General features: G+C 46.8%; 2 protein-coding genes across 4 annotated transcripts in view; one reads left to right on the plus strand and one right to left on the minus strand.

The window, feature by feature from the left end:
* Window positions 1-21,267, plus strand: part of LOC139162876 (zinc finger protein 721-like) — a 360,849-nt gene that overhangs the window by 122,997 nt on the left and 216,585 nt on the right. The gene's annotated exons all lie outside the window — the stretch shown is intronic.
* LOC139162893 (vomeronasal type-2 receptor 26-like) overlaps window positions 10,808-21,267 on the minus strand; it is a 32,756-nt gene continuing 22,296 nt past the window's right edge. The window contains exons 5-7 of the mRNA XM_070743793.1: window positions 18,389-18,598; window positions 17,143-17,269; window positions 10,808-11,718 (exon numbers count right to left, since the gene is read on the minus strand). Coding sequence (XP_070599894.1) covers window positions 10,808-11,718; window positions 17,143-17,269; window positions 18,389-18,598 — 1,248 coding nt within the window. The remainder of the gene's footprint in view (window positions 11,719-17,142; window positions 17,270-18,388; window positions 18,599-21,267) is intronic.

Consider the following 21,267-nt stretch of genomic DNA (forward strand, 5'->3'; position numbering starts at 1 on the left):
GGGGCGGGTGACCAAAGTAAGAGACTGAATAATGAACAAAACAAGAAAGGGGAACAAGTTGAGCCCACAAATAAACCAGAGGATAAAAAATGCCCACCCATGATCAGACACAAACACCTAAAATGCCTGTACACTAATGCACAAAGCCTGGGGAACAAACAAGATGAACTAGAATTACTAATGCACGAGGGCCAATACGATCTAATTGGCATTACAGAAATCCTGGGATCTGCGTCTGTGCTGCGATCCAGTGGTGGGATTCAGCCTGCTTGCAACTATCCGGTTATTGACTTTCTAAGCAGTTTGGAGAACTGGTTGTTGGAAGAAATCTCCTCTCCCCCCCCCATCCACTTTACACGGCTAACCCTGTAAGGAAGGCAGGGGGGAAACGTTTTGGTCTTGTTTCTAGCCTCATTTTTATTGCCCTGCTTAGAGAAACTGCCTCTCCTGTTCACCCTTATTATATTGCAACAGCTAAGGGGAAGCACCCATCAACAGGAGCGACCTTGAATTGGCCATGCCCACCCAGTACATGACCACCAAGCCATACCTACCCAGCTGGTCATTAGAGCAGAGAATCGGTTGTTAAGTGTTGTGGTTCAGCCTGAGGCTGCTCAGGGACCGGCTGTGTCTCTGCTGGCTCCATGCCCGGAGGAGGATGACAGCAAAGAGGAGGGGGCTGAACAGTCGGATGGGGGAGAGGAAAATCAGGAATGGGATGAAGGAGAACAGCATGAGAGCCCCAGGGGGGGGCTCTCCCCAGCCAGTAGCTTGGAGTCATTAGGTGATGAAGCTCAAGCCGTCATTGACATGCGACAGAGAAGGTCAGATCAAAGAAAGGAGCAATTAAAGAAGTATTATCAACACTGAATTAGGAACAGCTGGGCTTGGGTGTGGTCCTCCTTAGCAGGGTTTAAAAGGCAGGCAAGCCCTTGAAGCCATGTGGAGTGTTATCAGTTTGGAGTTGCGGTATCCTGTCTTGTTTCTCGGCGTCTCTGTTCCTGGCTTGTGGTCCAGCAGCTTTGGAAGACCCGTGGGAGGGGTAGGTGTTAAATCACCACTCGGAGTCGGCTTCCTTGAAAGTTCGTTTATTGATGGAACATATGAATAGAAGTGATCTCTGGAGAAAACCAATGCGATCTGGGGCAACGGCTAGTCCGTTGCCCTTTTTATACTAGGACAAAACCGCGGGCTTTTTCTAACTGCCAACATTTAACTTTCGCGGCTATTTTCCAATAGCCGCGCTTTGACCAATCAGCGATTTTCCACTCATTATTTTAACAGAACACAACACCCCTCCCCTTTTAGAAAACACATAGTCTACGTATTAATCCAGGTTACGTAGTCCTGTAGCCTGATTGGAGGCTTCACTGTGCGTTGTGACCTGCGCAGTTCATTCTCGCTCGAGCTACCTCCCTGGACGGCCGGCGCTGTTTCAGCTCCGCTAAGGCTAGCTTGTGGTAGGCCTGTCTGCGATGTTGCTGCAGCCGGATCTCCGCTGGCCTCCAGGGGCGTCAGGTAGTCATCGCTGGAGTCTTGCAATGGTTCGGGTAAGTTCTCTTTTGCTTTTTCTACTGTGGGCAAAATGTCTGTATTAACCCTAATTCGTTTGCGTAGTTGGTCAACGTGACGGTGCCAACTGCGTCCGTCTGGTAATAGTATTAAATATGTTTTAAGTCCTGTTTTCCCTATTACGGTACCCTCTTTCCAAATTTCGTTTGAATCATAGTTCTTTGCATAAATTAAGTCCCCATTACTAAATTGTCTTTCTGTTTGTATTTTAAAATCTTTTTTGTCATTTTGGTAATCTGGATGAACGCGGTCGAGTTTTGAACGAATGTTTCTGCCCATTAATAGTTCTGCTGGGCTTTTCATTGTTGAAGCAGACGGGGTTATGTGTTGTATGATTAAGAATTCATCAATTTGTTGCTGCCAATCTCCTGGTGGTGCTTTGTTCAATGCATCTTTTGTAGCTCTAACCATTCGTTCTGCTTGCCCGTTACATTGTGGAAAATGAGGTGGGATGAGTACATGTTTTATGCCTTGGTCTGCAAAAAATAGTTCCATTTGACGGGCTGTCAACTGAGGACCATTATCAGAAACTACAGTATCTGGGATGCCATGTGTGGCAAACATTTTCCTGAGGGCTTTTATTGTGGCGCTGGTGGTGGTAGATGGCATCAATTCAATCTCAAGCCACTTGGAATAAGCATCTACCACTAAAAGAAAAGATTGGCCCCTGATAGGACCTGCAAAGTCAATATGTATTCTACACCAGTGCCCTCTTGGTGTTGGCCACTCAGATGGGGTAGACTTTGATGGATTTGGTCTTGTTTTTTGGCAGGGTGAACAACCACCCACCCATAGTTCTATGTCCTTGTCCAATCCTGGCCACCAAAGATGGCTTCTGGCTAAGGTTTTCATTTTAACAATTCCTGGGTGACCTAGGTGTAACAACTGTAATGCTCATTGTTGTAACACTTTTGGGATTACTACTCTGTCTCCCCACAATATACAGTCTTTTAACACACTTAATTCTATTTGTCTGTTTTTAAATGGTATGATCTCTTCTTGTGGTTTGTCATCTGGCCAGCCCTTTAATATCCACTGTTTAATATTTTTTAATATTGGGTCTGATTCAGCAGTTTGTTTTGCTATTTCTGAGGCTGTTAGAATTGATTGGTTATTTGACTCGATGAGAAGGATGCTAGAAGCTGGAGCTGGGTCTGTTACTAGATCCTTCAGGGGACATCTACTTAGTGCATCAGCGTTCCCTATATCTTTCCCCCCCCTGTGGATAAGAGTATAATTGTAACCGGCTAAGAAAATAGCCCACCGAGTCATACGAGGGGATAGGAATGTGGGGGTTTGTTTATTCCCTGCCAAGATTCCTAAAAGGGGTTTGTGGTCTGTAATTAAAACAAACAAACGGCCACACAGATAGTAATGAAATCTTTTAACTCCAGCTACAGCTGCAAGGACTTCCTTATCGAGTTGCGAATAGTTCCTTTCTGCGGGGGAGAGAGTCTTAGAATAGTATGCAATTGGCGCTTCTGTGCCATCAGGGAAAATGTGGCTGAGGACGGCGCCTATGCCGAACGGAGAAGCGTCGCATGTCAATGTTAATGGCATGGAAATATTATATTGTACCAAGACACTATTTGAGGAAAGGAGGTTTTTTACTGCAGAAAAGGCGGCGTGCTCTCTCGGTCCCCACGTCCAGGCAATATCTTTCTTTAGGAGGTTATGGAGCGGTTCTGCCACCGTCGCTTTCTGTTTAAGAAAGACGGAATAGAAGTTAAGGAGTCCGAGAAAAGCCTGTAGTTCTGTCTTATTAGTGGGGGTCGGAGCATTCTTAATGGCTTCTACTTTATCATTGGTGGGGTGAATACCAGATTTATCGATGTTAAATCCTAAAAATTCTACATTGGGTACCGCCCAGGAACATTTTTCTGCTTTTAAGTGGAGGCCTGTTTCTTTAAATTTGGTTAAAACAGTTCTAATTCTCTCCCAAAGTTCCGCCTTTGAATTAGCTGAAATTAGTACGTCATCGAAATATGGGACGACCCCGGGAATGTTATTAAGTATGCGCTCCATGAGACCCTGGAAAATTCCCGGGGCTGTGGAAACCCCGAATTGTAGCCTTGAGCATTTAAAGGCGCCCCTGTGGGTGACAATTGTTTGGGCTTCTGTGGTTTCTTGATCAACGGGGAGCTGCAGATAAGCCTGTGCGAGATCCAATTTCGCGAAGATGGAACCATTTCCCAGAGTATGCAAAAGCTGCTGGACAACTGGGATAGGGTAGGCATTGTGCTGCAATGCTCTATTGATGGTGGCTTTATAGTCAGCACAGATTCTTATGGAACCATCTGGTTTAATTGGGGTGACAATTGGGGTTTCCCACTTGGCATGGTCAGTCGGAATTAATATACCTTGGGCTACCAATTTGTCGATTTGTTCATCTACTTTTGGCAATAACGGAATAGGAACTCTACGAGGCTTTAGACGGATGGGCGCTACACTTGGGTCCAAGTTAAAGGAAATGGGGCTACCCGTATATTTGCCCAATTCACTTGAGAATACCTCAGGAAATTCAGTTATCAATTTTTGTGGGTCATACATATCACACACACTATGCACCCCGGAGATGTTAATGTCTAACGGCTGTAACCATTTGAGCCCCAATAGAGTATGTTTGGGGCCATCTACTACAAGGAGGGGTAGATGGCCTCAGAACTTTTTAAATACAATAGGTACATTCAGACATCCTAACACTGGGATCTTTCGTCCCTGAAAGTCACTTAAGCCTGCATCCCATGGTGTTAGATCTGATTTTTTTAAGCGTGGCAAGTAAAGGATAAGTTTTTGCCAGGGCATAATAGAGTGTCTTGAGCCCGTGTCCAGCTCCATTTCGCAAGGGAGATTATTTAGCAAAAGAGAGACAAATAGTTTTTCCTCTGAAGGGGAAGAATTTGAATTGATGGGAGAGGGGCAGTTACCTCGTTGGTTGGAAGGGCGAGATTCGTCAGCCGGGCGAGGGTTGTTGCGGGAAAACGGAGGTCGTCTGTTTCTTGAAGAGAAGGGTGGTCTTTGGCTTTGAGAGTCGGGCGGAACGGGATAAGTGGCACGGCAAACTTCTGCAATATGTCCTCGACGCTAGCAACGGCGACAGTAGGCATCTTTAAATTGGCATCGGTAGCGGGAATGGTTTCCGTTGCAGCTGGCACATCTGTCTTGGCGCGGTGGGTGTTTGGTGTCTCAATCGGACGGTCTGCGGATCTGGAGGCAGGCGTCGTCTGGTGAGTCGGTCTCTTGATTGTGGTCGTTGGCCGGGCTGTTAGGCCAATCGGAAACATCTGGGATGTGGTGAACTGTTGGTGTGGTGCGCTTGATTTCCGCAACAGAAGTTTCTGATATTTCTGAAGCTTTAGCGGCCTTCAGAATGTCTTGAAGGGAAGCTTCTTCGTCCACCAAGTACTTCTTTTGCAAGGTGATGTTTGTTAAGCCGAAGATGAGGCGGTCTACCAGTTGTTCTTCGGGGTCTTTGTATTTGCATTTGGGTAGAAGAGCGCGGAGGCGGGTAATAAAATCGTTGGTTGATTCTCCCTCTGATTGCCGCATCTGGGCGAACTGGTGCCTGTGTACGCGTACGGGAGTTGTAGGCTGGAAGTGTGCAGCAAGCTTTGTTTGCAGGGTTGACCATGCGACGGTTTCCAGCGTGTCTGGGTCAACGAGCGTGGAAGCCAAGCTGTAAATCGCTGGTCCACAATAGCTCAAGAAAATGGCTCGTTTCCTGTCGTCTTCTGCATCTTGTAAATTGCTTGCCTGGAGGAAAATTCTAAATTTGGACATATACGAAGTCCAAGATTCTGAATCAGAATTGAAGAAAGGTGGTGGTGGAGCCATGGCCGAAGTCATGTTTGCTTCCGCGAGAGTTCGACCTCCTTCGTCGCCACTGTTAAATCACCACTCGGAGTCGGCTTCCTTGAAAGTTCGTTTATTGATGGAACATATGAATAGAAGTGATCTCTGGAGAAAACCAATGCGATCTGGGGCAACGGCTAGTCCGTTGCCCTTTTTATACTAGGACAAAACCGCAGGCTTTTTCTAACTGCCAACATTTAACTTTCGCGGCTATTTTCCAATAGCCGCGCTTTGACCAATCAGCGATTTTCCACTCATTATTTTAACAGAACACAACACCAGGTCTGCTATCTACAGCCTCGTCTTGGCAGCAAGAATCCTGTATTGCTGCATGGACTTTTGCCTTCGTGGATATATCTGAAGATACAGCATTTTCCTGTTTGTAAAGACATTTTCTGTTACCTGTGTTTTTCTTGAATTTTATAAAACTGCCTTTGCCTTTTACCAGTGTGTCTGGCTTCTCTTTTTGGGTTGGTCTTGGCTTCTGGAGTGACCCAGACAGAACATTAAGTTATTTGAATCCCACCACTGCTGTGATCCCAAAGAAAGAACGGTGAGTGAGTGAGTGTGTGTGTGTCTGCCCAAACAATAATTATATATAGAGATGCCTTTAAATCAGGGGTGGGCAATTAATTTTGCCATGGGGCCGCATGAGAAATTGGGATGGCTTTAGAAGGCCAGACTAATATAACTAACTAAGTTCTACCCAATATTGTATATATGCTATTGCTATAAAAGAAAGAAAGAAAGAAAGAAAGAAAGAAAGAAAGAAAGAAAGGTAGGTTCCAGGGAAGGCTTCTTGAGGAGGGGGCGCATGAGTGCCTCCTTGTAGGGAGCCGGGAAGGAACCCCCCTCAGAGAAGCGTTGACAATCTCCTGGGCCTAGCTCCGTATCACCTCTCTACTGGCCAAAACCCGCCAGGAGGGACACGGATCCAGCAACCAGGTGGCGGAGCTCACAGCTCCAATGGCCTTGTCCACTTCATCAGGTGTCACCAGGTCAAACTCCTCCCAGATAGATGGACAAAGAAGTTGTCAGCCGACACTACAATCCAATCGAAGTCAAGGTCTATCCGGATTTGAGTGACTTTGTCAGCGAAAAATGAGTTCAATTCCTCGGCACTACTCTGCAAGGGCTCCCCAGCCCCCCTCTGATTAAGAAGGGAGCAGGTCACCCTGAACAGAGTGGCTGGGTGGGGTTCCCAGTCTACAAGGGGGGGCGGCATACAAATCTAATTAATAATAATAATAATAATAATAATAATAATAATAATAATAATAATAATAATAAATTCCACTGATGCAATTACCTTTATGGCTGATCTTTTGAACTCATTACTGACCATAAACCCCTATTGGGGCTATTGGCTGAGAGCAAACCCACCTCTGAGCATAAGAACATAAGGAGAACCATGCTGAATCAGGCCAAAGCCCATCGAGTCCAACATTCTGTTTCACACAGTGGCCCACTAATTGTCCATGGGGAACTTGAGCAGAAAGAGAAGGCAAGACCCTCCCTTTCCCTAGACCCCCAACAAGTGGTACTCAAGGGAATCCTGCCTGCCTAACCAACATAGAGGCGGCATATGGGCATCTGTTTCAATAACCACCGATACACTTGGCATCCATGAATCTGTCTAATCCTGCCTTGAAGCAATCAAGGCTGACAGCTGTCACAATCTCTTCTGGAAGTGAATTCCATTGACCAAGGACCCTCTGGGTGAAGAAATATTTCCCTTGATTTGTCCTCGCTTTCTTAACTATGACCTTTAGGGAGTGCCCCCTCGTCCTAGTATTGTGTGATAGAGAAAACAATTTTCTATCCACCTTTTCTATCCCATGCAGGATTTTATACACTTCTGGCATTCATGTACAGACATTTATAATTTTCTGGTGCACTTTCAACTTTGAAACGTAGATTTTGACTGTTGAATTGGAGTACAGTATAGAATTTGAAGATGGCCTACCATGTCCTTCTGCTTGACTATTGCAATTTAGTTTTCCTTTTGACTCCCAATGTGTGCATAACTTCCACCCTCTATATTTGGCAGCGTGCCTTCTTGAACCAAAAGCTGCCCAGCTCTATACTTCTATGCTGCCCAGTCCCAAAGGGACTGCTGCTCAGACACTATACTTTTCCGCCCACACCGAAAAAAAATTAGAGGGAACATTGCCAGGAATAGTGAGTATGAAGAGATTCACCAGGAGTCACTTGTGATGGCCAGGGCTGGACTCAGAAATAGAACAGTGGGTGGTCACATGCAATGAATGCCAAGAACCTAGAGCAAGCCCTCCCCAGACAGCCCCAACAGAGTGGAAGCCACCGAGGGGACCCTGGTCAAGGTTACACATCAATTTTGTTAGCCCCATAGAATCACAACTATTCTTGATAGTGGTGGACACATACTCAAAATGGTTAAAGTGATAATAATGAAATCCACCACCACATGTGCAACCATCAGAGCTCTGAGGAAACTTTTCACTACACATAGGCTCCCAGACATTATAGTTTTTGATAACAGTCCACAATTTACAGCAAGACAAATGGAAGTGTTTTTGGCTGAGCTGGGCATAAGGCATGCGCTAGTCTCACCTTGGTCACCTGCTACCAATGGTCAGGTAGAATGGATGGTGAGAGTCACTAAGGAGGCCCAAACCACTCAGCCCTAGGGGAATGGCAAGAAAGAATTGACCAGTTTCTCTTAACCCAACATATTACAACATATTTGTTGTTGTGAGCCGCCCTGAGTCTAAGGAGAGGGGCGGCATACAAATCTAATAAATAAATGAATAAATGAATGAATGAATGAATAAATAAATAAATAAATACACCAAACGCCACAACAAACAAAAGCCCCACAGAACTCCTAATGGGGCGGAAACTCAGGTCGCAATTAGATAGGCTTCACCCCGAGTATTGTCCTAGCCAGCAGAAACCCCACACAATACCAGAAAGGAGTTTTGAGGTGTGGAAGGATGTTTTTGCAAAGAACTATGATGGGGAAAGTGCATGGAGAAAGGGTACAATAATGGAAAAGATGGGACCCACGTCATACCGGGTCCTATTGGACAATGGTAGTGAATGGAGAAGGCATGTTGACCAACTCCGGAATAGACTCAACCATTCTAATCTGTGGGGGGGATGCCAACAAACAAAGATACTCAACCCTCTCCCCATGTGGCGGGCAATTCAGCACAGCCAGGATTCCCCGCAGACAGCCAGGAGCCTGGAGACGAAATAGAGGACTTACCAAACTTACCAAAAGAATCCAGCACTGGGAACAGGGGGCTCCTGGAGGCCGGTGTTGGTACTGCAGGCTCAACACAGGGGGAACCAGTGCAGGAAAGGCCTATGGATCCCCACGGTGCGAGAGCCGGCCTCCCTCATTGCCGTCAGCTTGTGAGAAGTAGTGGCCAATCAGGTTCGAGAACTATTTCACGTGGCTTAATTGATTGCATGCAAAGACTAGGAGGGGAGGGGTGTTGTGTAGGTAGGAAAACTTTTAAAAATTTAAAAATTCTTTTCCCCTAGGCCTTTACAATTTATGCATGGTATGTGTATGTGTATGTATGTTTGGTTTTACAAATAAGGTTTTTTTTAGCTGTTTTAGTATTGGATTTACATGCTGTTTTTATTACTGTTGTGAGCTGCCCCGAGTCTGCGGAGGCATACAAATCCAATAAATAAACAAACAAACAAACAAACAACCCCCCCCAAAAAATAAGCGGCATACAAATCCAATAAATAAAAAAATAATAAAAAAATAATAAAAAAATAAAAATAAATGGGGCCGCAAGCCGTGGTGAGGCATTCCAAAGCACTGAGATTGCTCGTACTTGTTAACCCTTTGGGACCCGTTCCAGTCAACCCAATAAAATGAGTTAAAGACTACATGTTTGTCCCTGATTCCAGAATGAAAGACTTCCCCTCTTCTTGCCCCCTTTTCCCCACTTCGCCTCCCTACCCTTTTCTTTTGCTCCTCCTTCTTCTCCCCTCCTCACCCTCCTCTTTCACCTTCTCTCCCTCTCCTTCTCCTCTCAATTCTTCCCCTTTCCCTCCCTCTACCCCTCTTTACCTTCCCTCCCCTTCCTCTCCCCCCCACTCGCCTCCTGCTCTCTCCCTCCCCTCCTTCCTCTCTTCCCCTCTCCCTCTTTCCCTTCCATTTCTTCTCCTCCCTGTCCTCCCCCTTACTTCAACTCACCATTCCCCCTTCCCCTCCTCCTTGTCCCCTTACTCCCCCCTTTTCCTCCTCCTTCCCCCTTCCTCCTGCCCCTTCCCACCCTCCTTCTCCTCTCTGTCAAGATTCCAAATAGCATCTGAGAAAGAAATCTGAGTCCAGACCTTGGCTTCCTTTCAAGTTCCAATTTATTCACAGAGCCATGCTGGCACACACTGTAGTCAAATTGGTCCTGACTATCCTACGGTTCCCTACCCAGGTTAAAGTTCATCTCTCAGTCCAGCATCTGCACGTCCATGAACCTATTCTGCATTTCTGCTGATGCTGGACAAAAGACGATCTTGGATGATCAAAAAAGGAAATTGTTACAACTAGTATCTTTCCCCTCATGCAACCATCCCTCCCAATTCCATTATGGCTTCGGCCTGAAATTCTCCTCATCAACAAAGGGAAACCCTTCTCTGTCTCCACCAGGCAACCCTGAAATGTCCGAGAACCAGGCAAAAATTGCACCCCATTTTTCCATGGCTTCTGGAAGTACTGCACAGGATCATGGTTCCCTCTAACAACTTTCCGAGGGTCTGTAGGCCCTACGAGATCCTCCCTCATTCTTCTGTTGCTGGATTACTGTTAAGAAGGTGCAAAGAGGGAAGAATGGAAGAGAAAATGCTTTTGTGAAGTTGATTTGACCCTTTGAAATTTATTGTAAATGTAAATATAGATCTGGTTTGGAATACGCTTCAAGACATTTTTAAAAAATCCCTTCAATTCTTCTATTGGTTCTGTTGTAATAATCACCTCTATGTGTCTGGACTTTGGGGAAAGGTGTTATGTTTGTTGAAATGGTTGCCTTCTTTGTTCCCCTTTGTCCCAGCTGAAGCCCCCTCACCTGTGATTACTGTATTTAAGTTCAGTTTTCTGTCTTTACCTTCCTTTTTCCCCCTCTATTTTTTCTTTCTAAAAAATCCCAGTAAGGGTATGGCTAGCTGATGAGGCCAGAATAAGGCCGAAATAGCGCTATCCTAGTCTCCTTACTAGGATTTGATCCTGGGGCTTCTGTCTTGTAAGGCAGAGACTTAACCTCTAGGTTAACAATACATATATTATTCTTTGATTCTTGCATACTTTTGAAGTGAGAATAATTACTGTTTTCTTTCAAATAGGAGAAAATTTTACAATTCTTAAAATATTCTAATGGATTATGCCTCATGTTTTTGCATTTGTTCTGGCTGTAAGCTGTTCCTTTGTGTTCAGATCTGGCCTCAGAAGGATAATGTAGCACTTGGGGATGAAGATGCAGACCAGCAGACCAGCACTGGAGGCCAGGATGGAGAAGACCTGCACAGCCACCATATATTTCCCTTTGGTGCTCAGGTAGGTGGGCACAAAAGTCACCCAGACACTGCAGAAGACCAGCATGCTGAAGGTGATCAGCTTGGCTTCGTTGAAGGCTCCAGGCAGATTCCTGGCCAAGAAAGCCACCGTGAAGCAGATGGCAGCCAGGAAGCCCATGTAGCTGAGGGTGATGTAGAACATGACAACAGCCCCTTCGTTGCATTGCAGGATGATCTCTCCATGCTGGGAGTGGAGGTCAGAGTCAGGGAAAGGGGGAGAAAGTCCCAGCCAGATGGAGCAGATGATAATTTGGACAACAGAACAAGAAAAGATGATTGAGTTTGCTAAACTCTTCCCCAACCATCTCTTTACTCGGTTTCCTGGTTTTGTGGCCAGGAAGGCCAGCACCACCATGATGGTTTTGGCCAAAAGAGAAGAAATGGCAACTGAGAAGATGAGGCTGAAAACTATTTGTCGGAGAAGGCAGGTGGCTTTCCTTGGTTGACCAATGAAGAGAAATGGAGACAAGAAGCAAAGCAGGAGGGAGACCAGTAAGATGTAGGAGAGGTCCCGATTGTTGGCTTTGACAATGGGAGTTTCTTGGTTTTTAATGAAGATGATTAAAACCAGGCCTGTGTTTAGGAAGAAGAGTAGGGCAAAAGAGACCAGGATAATGCTCATATCTTCCTCATAAGATAGGAAGGTTATAACTTTAGGGATACATTGGACTCTGACCACATTTGGATATTTATCATCTGGACACTTGGTGCATTTTTCTGCATCTGAGAAAATAAAATAAAAAAGTATTCCTTTTATTTATATATATTGAAGAAATGCCTTCTTGGGATAACATTGATAAAAGGAGCATTTCCAGAATGCATTTCTTAAGGTCTTCAATGAAAATAAGAAACATATATTACTTTCTTTTTTTAAAAATTGCTATACAGTAGTACCTCTAGAGACGAGTTTAATTCGTTCCAGAACCGAGCTCTTATGTCGATCAACTCGTATCTCGAACCTTTAACCTTGTTTTTCCCTTCCGAGATAACCAGCAGCAAGGATTCTTGCGCCACCTAGTGGAAGTTCAGCTTGTATCCCAAATTTGAGCTCGGGTGTCGAACAGAAATTTTGCTCCTGTCATGGCTCGTAACTTGGAATACTCGCAGGTGGAGCAGCTCGTATCTAGAGGTACTACTGTATTTTAATAGTCTATGAAATTGGAGAAGGCTTAGATCCATGGGCATTTTCCAAGAAGGATTTCTAAACAATTTCCTTAAAAAGAGCACAAGAAGGATATTTTTTAAAATGTAGCTAGGTATATGAAGTTGAGGCAAGTCATAGGAGAGTGAGGGTGAACCCATGGCACAGGTGCTACAGGTGGCATGCAGAGCCATATATACTGGCAGGCGAACAGTTGTCCCAGCTCAGTGATGGCAAACCTTTTCCCCCTCAGGTGCCGAAAGTGTGTGCGCACACACTATTGTGCCTGCACGAGTGCCCACAACCATAATTCAATGCCTGGGGAGGAGGAAAATTGCCTCCCCCCCCCCGAGGCCCTCTGAATGCCAGAAACAGGTAGGCCTGATAAGCCTGTTTTTCACCCTCTCCAACAATGTTCCCTCTAACTTTTTTTCGGTATGGGCGGAAAAGTATAGTGTCTGAGCGACAGTCCCTTTGGGACTGGGCGGCATAGAAGCATTAATTAATCAATCAATCAACCAACCAACCAACCAACCAACCAACCAACCAACCAACCAACCAATCAATCAATCAATCAATCAATTAATTAATTAATTAATTAATTCCCTTCTTTTTTTATTAAAAGAAATTAATAATAAAACAAAACCAAGTCTATTACTATTATTACTATCTTCTTCTCTTTTTCCATCCCTGTCTCCTCCCCCCTTGTGTGTGTGTGTGTGAAATCTTGAACCATTTCCAATAGCTCACCTGTTATTGGAAATGGTTCAAGAGTACACACACACACACACACACACACACACACACCAACGGCTGGGGTTTTTTTTCTCTGTTATTATTTGGGTGCTTTTTACCATATGCTTTAAATCAAGAGTAATTTCTCTTTCTATCTCTCTCCCCCTCTTGCTCTCTCTCTCTCTTTCTCTCTTTCTCATTTTCTTTCTCCCTTTCTATTGCTTTCTTTCTTTCTCTCTCACTCTTTCTTTCTATCTCTCTTGCTTTCTTTCTCTTCTTGCTCTTGCTATCTCTCTCCCCCCTTTCTCTCTCTCTCTCTTTCTCACTTACTTTCTCTCTTCCTCTCTCTCTCTCTCTCAGCGAGGGGGCTGTGAGAGCGCTTTCTCCGAGCGCTTTGGGAATGCCTGCTTTGCCTCTACTGCATCCCCCTTGCTGAAAGTCCGGGATGAAAGCGCTCCCAGCGAAGGGGCTGCGAGAGGGTCAAGGCAGGCATTCCCGAAGCCCATGGAGAAAACCCTCTCTCGCAGCCCCCTGGCTGGGAGCGCTTTTGTCCCGAGGAGAAGTCACGCCCCAAGGCAGGAGGCGGCGGAGGAGGAGAGGGGTGGATCGGGTGGGCGGGGGGCAGGGCCGAGAGGCCAGGGGCGTGAGGGGGCCAGAGGCACCGTGGGGGGGCAGGGGCGGCCACGGCTCCCTTTCCTCCTACTGCCAGCACCTCCCCACCCCCGCGCCCCCCCGCGGGCTGCCAGTGGGATGGGGAGTATTTTGGGGTGTGCGCATGCGCATGCGCACAGCTTAATGGAAACACTGCTTCCCATCACTGCCCTAGCTCATGCACAAGTGTGCCGACCAGCTAATTTTTGGCTCACACAGAGGTTCTGTGTGAAGTTGAGAAACAGGCCATCTCCATTGGAAAAAAGGCCTCCAGGTGCAGGGGAATCTGTTTTCATCCTCCACAGGCATTGAATTCTTAGTGTGGGCCCTTGTGCATGCCATGCCCTTTCAGCCCCCGGGGAAATAAAGGGGCACCATCACTGTCGTAGGAGGTTAATTATTCCCTGTGTAATGTGTAGCATCTTCATAGGAACCTGCATTATTAGAGGTTAATCATGAATCATATCATTTTCTTAGGCAAACATCCTGTGTCCTGCCCTATGGCAGTTAATATAATGGATTTGGAGGTTACCTACATAATCCTATAACATCTGGAAGCAACTTGGAGAAACTTTCTATCAGTGAGAATAATTCACCAGTGGAACAGATGGGCTACAGAGGTTTGGGGGTTTCAACATTGCAGGATTTTAAGAAGAGACTGGACAGTCACTTCCCTGAAATGATATAGGTTCTCCGGCTTGAACTGGGAATAGGACTAGAGTAGTGTTTCCCAACCTTTTTGGAGCCGTGGCACATTTTTCATATTTTCAAAATCCTGGGGAACATTGGGGGGGGGGCCTAAAAAAGTTTGGACAAAAAAAATATCTCTTCCTCCCTTTTGCTCTATTTTTCTCTCCCTCCCTCTTTCTCTCTCTTCCTTTCTTTCTCCATCCCTCTTTCTTTCTCTCTTCCTTCCTTCCTCTCTTTTTCTCTCCCTCCTTCCCCCCTCTTCCTCTCTCTTTCTTTCTTTCTTTCTCTCTCTCTCTCTGTCTCTCTTGCCATCTCTCTCTCTCTTTCTTTCTTTCTTTCTCTCTCTCTCTCTGTCTCTCTTGCTATCTCTCTTTCTTTCTCTCTCTGTCTCTCTTGCCATCTCTCTTTCTCTCTCACTATTTCTCTCTTGCTATCTTTCTCTCTCTCTCTTGTATCTCTCTCTCTCTCTTTTTCTCTCTCTCTTGCTATCTCTCTTTCTTTCTCTTTCTTTCTCTCTCTCTCTTGCTATCTCTCTTTCCCTCTCTCATTTGCTATCTCTCTTTCTCTCTCTCTCCCTCCCTTTCTCTCTCATTCCTTTCTATCCCTCTTTCCTTTCTATCTCTCTTTCTTTTTCTCCCTCCTTCATATCTTCTTTCTCTCCCCCCTTCCTCTTTCCTTTCTCCCCCTCCCTTTCTCTTCCTTTTTCTCTATCCTTTCTACCTCTTACTCTTTCTTTCTCTCCCTCCTTCATTCAATTTTCTCTCCCTCCCTTTCTCTCTTTTTCCTTTCTCTCCCTCCCTTGTTCTCCCCTGGGGCTGCCTGTGCCTGCCCTGCACCACCTAACACGGACGGACAGCCCCCAGTCGTCGGTTCGTCGCCCCCCCACACGGAGGGAGATCAGGCTGGCGAGTGCGGTAGATCTGCGTCCCCAGCCACTGGAGGGAAATCGGGCTGGCGGGGGCGGCAAATCCACCTCCCCAGCCGGGTGGAGGGAAATCGGGCTGGCGAAGGCGGTGGATCCGCGTCCACAGCCACCGGAGGGAAATCGGGGCGGCGAATCCACCTCCCCAGCCGGGTGGAGGGAAATCGAGCTGGCAAGGGTGGTAGATCTGCGTCCCCAGCCACTGGAGGGAAATCGGGCTGGCAGGGGCGGCGAATCCACCTCCCCAGCTGGGTGGAGGGAGATCGGGCTGGCGGGGGCGGCGAATTCACCTCCCCAGCCGTGCGGAGGGAAATCGGGCGGGCGGGCAGGTGGCCGCGGCTCCCTGCGCACCCCTGGAAAAGGGTGTGCGGGGGGACATTTTGGGGTGCGCTGGCGCAGGCGTGCGCAGCCTACAGGGAACGGTGCCCGGGGCTGCTGCAGCCGGCAGTCTCCCGCTCCCGCTGCCAGTGCCCTCCCGTCGGACCCCAAAGGAGATTTGTTGCCGCCCCTGCCAGGGAAGCTCCAGCTGGGCGTGAAGAATAAAGCTCAGCTTCCGGTCTCAGAAGCTGAGCTTCGCGGTACACCTGATCATGTCTCGCAGCACACCAGTGTGCCGCGGCACACCGGTTGAAAAACACTGGACTAGAGGAACCCCAAGGTCCCTATCAGCTCTATTCTGATTGATCGATTGATTGACATGATTGGCATAATATTTGTGTAATAAATTCACCTCATAACTATTCACTTCTCAATGATCCTCAAGGGGAGGCTCAAGGGAAGGGTGAATGTTTATGTTTATGTTTATTAGATTTGTATGCCGCCCCTCTCCGTAGACTCAAGGCGGCTCACAACACAATAAAAAACAGTTTATAACAAATCTAATAAATTTACAATTTAAAATATTTTTAAAAACCCATTATTAGGCAGACATACACACAAGCATACCATATATAAATTGTATAGGCCCAGGGGAGATATCTCAGTTCCCCCATGCCTGACGACAAAGGTGGGTTTTTTAGAATTTATGAAAGGCAAGGAGGGTAGGGGCAGTTCTAATCTCTGGGGGGAGCTGGTTCCAGAGAGTCGGGGCCGCCACAGAGAAGGCTGTTCCCCTGGGGCCCGCCAACCGACATTGTTTAGTTGATGGGACCCAGAGAAGGCCCACTTTGTGGGACCTAATCGGTCGCTGGGATTCGTGCGGCAGGAGGCGGTCTCGGAGATATTCTGGTCCAATGCCATGAAGGGCTTTAAAGGTCATAACCAACGCTTTGAATTGTCACCGGAAATTGATCGGCAACCAATGCAGACTGCGGAGTGTTGGAGTAACATGAGCATGCCTTGGGAAGCCCATGATTGCTCTCGCAGCTGCATTCTGCACGATCTGAAGTTTCTGAACACTTTTCAAAGGTAGCCCCATGTAGAGATCATTACAGTAGTCGAGCCTCGAGGTGATGAGGGCATGAGTGACTGTGAGCAGTGAGTCCCGGTCCAGATAGGGCCGCAACTGGTGCACCAGGCGAACCTGGGCCAACACCCCCCTCGCCACAGCTGAAAGATGGTTCTCTAATGTGAGCTGAGGATCAAGGAGGACGCCCAAGTTGTGGACCCTCTCCGAGGGGGTCAATGATTGGTGGATGGGTGGATGTTTTTTTTATTGTGGGGTTTTAAGGTTGTAAGTCCACAACGAGAAGGGCGGCATCAAGTTTCAAAGATCTCAGATTTTCCCAGAAAGCTAAACTTAGCAGCACTTCTCCAAACTAAAAAGCCGAAGAGATATTTCTTCTCCTGTTAGTAAAGCTTGCTCAGTATGCCCCCCCCTCCCCTGTCTCTTCCCAGCCCTCCTTCAAAGTCTTTTTGATTTATTTCCTTTTAGATAAGAAACTGTGCAGGATAAAAATAAAATAAAAAACAGAAAAGCGCCAATCTGCCTTTTCACTTGCACTTTCATGAAAATGTTCTGGATGGATCCAGTTCCACCAAGCCTCCCATTTTCCTCAGGGTCACCCACCTTCCTGAGTGGAGAAGGTCCCCTCCGGACAAGGGACGCAGTTGTAGCAGCAAACTGGCTCTCCTTCTCGAGCCCTCTTGACAAATCCAGGATGACAACTTTCCACACATTGGGACTGAGGCAGAGACTGAGCAGAAAAAGAAGGAAAGATATGAGGACTCTCCATCCATGGGAAATGGAGGGAGAAATGGATGGAGACAAGTAGCCTCTGGTCTTCACTGAGGTTAATATGAAATCTCTGATTCGTTCTAAACCAATGCAGGAGATATAACAACTGGCAGATAATTCATTTAGTTCCTCCCTTTTGCTTTTAGCATTTAACATTACAATAAAGTACTTTTTTATTTAATAAAGTCTGGAGGGATGGAATTGAAAAAATATTTAAGTATGATGATATATTCTTATTATCTCCGGGACCGTCTTCTGCCGCACGAATCCCAGCGACCAGTTAGGTCCCACAGAGTTGGCCTTCTCCGGGTCCCGTCGACTAAACAATGTCGTTTGGCGGGACCCAGGGGAAGAGCCTTCTCTGTGACGGTCCCAGCCCTCTGGAACCAACTCTCCCCAGATATCAGAGTTGCCCCCACCCTCCTTGCCTTTCGTAAGCTTCTTAAAACCCACCTCTGTTGTCAGGCATGGGGGAATTGAGATATTCCGTTCCCCCTAGGCCAGTGATGGCGAACCTATGGCACGGGTGACACAGGTGGCATGTGGAGCCCTATCTGCTGGCACACAAGTCGTTGCCCTAGTTCAGCTCCAACATGCATGTGTGTGCCAGCCAGCTGATTTTTGGCTCACACAGAGACTTTGAAAGGGCGTTTTTTACCCTTCTCTGGCTCCAAGGAAGCCTTTGGAGCCTGGGGAAGGCGAAACACAAGCCTACAGGGCCCACCAGAAGTTGGGAAACAGGCCGTTTCTGACCTCCAAAGGGCATTGAATTAGATGTGGGCACTCGTGCGTGCGCGACAGCACGCGTAAATGCTCTTTTGGCACCTGAGGGGGAAAAGGTTCGCCATCACTGCCCTAGGGTTATAAAATTTATGCATGGTATGTCTGTATGTATGATTGTTTCCTTAACTTGGGGTTTTTTAAAATTACTTTTAATATTAGATTTGTTTATATTGTCTTTTTACTGTTGTTAGCCGCCCCGAGTCTGTGGAGAGGGGCGGCATACAAATCAATCAATCAATCAAACAAACAAACAAATAAAACTGAGAATAGGAAATGACACCAAAATTTATCTCACCCTATTGAGCAACTTTAGCTGTGAAAAAAAATCTTGGTCGATAGTAAGTCTCTGTCTTTCAAAATCCGCCAGATACCCTTCTTTGGTATCCAGGTTGGGGAGGACAAACCAGCTGTAAATGGACACATCTGCTGTCATTTCTCCATTTTGGTCCAAGTACAATTGTCTATCAGAAATATTGAAAACCACCTTCTCCAGAAAGGGATGGAACTAGAATAAGAATATCCAGGAATTTGAAAAGCAGAAAACTTTGATTCTTATCCCACCTTGAATTATTATTATTATTTTATTATTATTTATTGGATTTGTATGCCGCCCCTCTCCGCAGACTCGGGGCGGCTAACAACAATGATAGAAAACAACATGTAACAATCCAATTTAATAAAACAACTAAAAACCCTTATTATAAAAACCAAACATACACACAAACATACCATACATAACTTGTAATGGCCTAGGGGAAGGAATATCCTAACTCCGCCATGAATGGCGACAAAGGTGGGTCTTCAGTAATTTGCGAAAGACAAGGAGGGTGGGGGCCATTCTAATCTCTGGGGGGAGTTGATTCCAGAGGGCCAGGGCCACCACAGAGAAGGCTCTTCCCCTGGGGCCCACCAACTGACATTGTTTAGTTGACGGGACCCGGAGAAGGCCCACTCTGTGGGACCTTATGGGCGGCTGAGATTCGTGCGGTAGAAGGTAGTTCCGGATATATTCTGGCCCATTGCCATATAGGGCTTTAAAGGTCATTACCAACACTTTGAATTGTGACCGGAAACCGATCGGCAGCCAATGCAGGCCACGGAGTGTGGCAGAAACGTGGGCAAATCTAGGAAGCCCTAGATTCATGGGGTTCATGGGGTGGCGCAGCAGGTAGAGTGCTGTACTGCAGGCCACTGAAGCTGACTTGTGGATCTGAAGGTCAGCAGTTCAAATCTCATCACCGGCTCAAGGTTGACTCAGCCTTCCATCCTTCCGAGGTGGGTAAAATGAGGACCCGGAGTGTGGGGGCAATAGCCTAGCTCTGTTAAAAAAGTGCTATTGCTAAGATGTTGTAAGCCGCCCTGAGTCTATGGAGAAGGGCGGCATAAAAATTGAATAAATAAATAAATAAATAAATAAATTCTGCATGATCTGAAGTTTCCAAACACTTTTCAAAGGTAGCCCCATGTAGAGAGCATTGCAGTAATCGAACCTTGAGGTGATGAGGGTATGAGTGACTATGAGCAATGACTCCCTGTCCAAATAGGGCCGCAACTGGTGCACCAGACGAACCTGGGCAAATGCCCTCCTCGCCACAGCCGAAAGATGATGTTCCAATGTTAGCTGTGGATCGAGGAGGACGCCCAAGTTGCATACCCTCTCTTGGTCAGCAAGACCCACAGCCACTCTGTCTTGTCTGGGTTGAGTATGAGTTTGTTGACATCCATCCAGGCCCCAACAGCCTCCAGGCACTGGCACATCACTTCCACTGCTTCGTTGACTGGACATGGGGTGGAGATGTATAGCTGGGTATCATCGGCGTATTAATGATACTTCACCCCATGCCCTTGGATGATCTCACCCATTGGTTTCATGTAGATATTAAATAGCAGGGGGGAGAGGACTGACCCCTGAGACACCCCACAAGGGAGAGACCTAGAGGTCGACCTCTGACCTCCCGCTAACACCGACTGCGACCGACCGGAAAGGTAGGAGGAGAACCACTGAAGAACAGTGCCTCCCACTCCCAACCCCTCCAGCAGGCGCAGAAGGATACCATAGTCAATGGTATCGAAAGCCGCTGAGAGGTCAAGAAGCACCAGGACAGAAGACAAGCCCCTGTCCCGGGCCCACCAGAGATCATCCATCAACGCGACCAAAGCCGTTTCCATGCTGTAGCCGGGCCTGAATCCAGACTGTTGAGGACCTAGATAATTGGCTTCTTCCAAGGACCACTGGAGTTGGAGTGCCACCACCTTCTCAACAACCTTCCCCATAAAGGGAATGTTGGAGACTGGACGGTAGTTATTAAACACGGCTGGGTCCAGGGAAGGCTTCTTGAGGAGGGGGCGTACAAGTGCCTCCTTATAAAGGGCCAGGAAGGACCCCCTCCCCAAGGAGGCATTGACAATCTTCTGGGCCCAGCTCTGTGTCAACCCTCAACTGGCCGAAACCAACCAAGAGGGACACGGATCCAGTAGACAGGTGGTGGAACTCACAGCTCCAATGGCCATGTCCACTTCATCAGGTGTCTCCAAATCAAACTCCTCCCAGACTGATGGACAAAGATGTTTGGCCCCAGTCACCTTGTCTGACTCATTGTCAGCCGATACTAGTATGCAATTGGAGTCGAGATCAGCCCGGATCCGAGAGACTTTATCAGCGAAAAACGAGTTAAATTCCTCGGCACTACCCTGTAAGGGCTCCCCAACTCCCCCCTGATTTAGAAGGGAGCGGGTCACCCTAAACAGAGCAGCTGGGCGGGATTCCACTGCTGCAATCAAGGCGGCATGGTACCTGCATCTTGCCGCCTTGAGCGCCACTTTGTAGGTGTTAATAAAAGCTCTTACAAGTGTTCGGTCGGATTCAGACTTACTCTTCCTCCAACACTTCTCTAGACATCTCTTCTGGCGTTTCAACTCCCGGAGCTCCTCGTGTACCATGGAGCTCTACGGGGTCTAGTGCCACAGAGAGGTTGCAAAGGCGCAATTCTGTCGAGAGCCTTGCCATTCATCCATCCTTAAAATCCCCACAATAATTTAATTAAAAGTTAATTAATATAAAACTAAACTATTAAAATATATGTTAATTATTAAAAATATAGGTAAAATATTCCAAGTGGTCAATTAATTAATCAATTCAGCCAAGTTCATATAGATAACATCTGATCTAAAAAG

Source organism: Erythrolamprus reginae, chromosome 2 (genome assembly GCF_031021105.1).
Source record: "Erythrolamprus reginae isolate rEryReg1 chromosome 2, rEryReg1.hap1, whole genome shotgun sequence".
Classification (NCBI taxonomy): domain Eukaryota; kingdom Metazoa; phylum Chordata; class Lepidosauria; order Squamata; family Dipsadidae; genus Erythrolamprus; species Erythrolamprus reginae.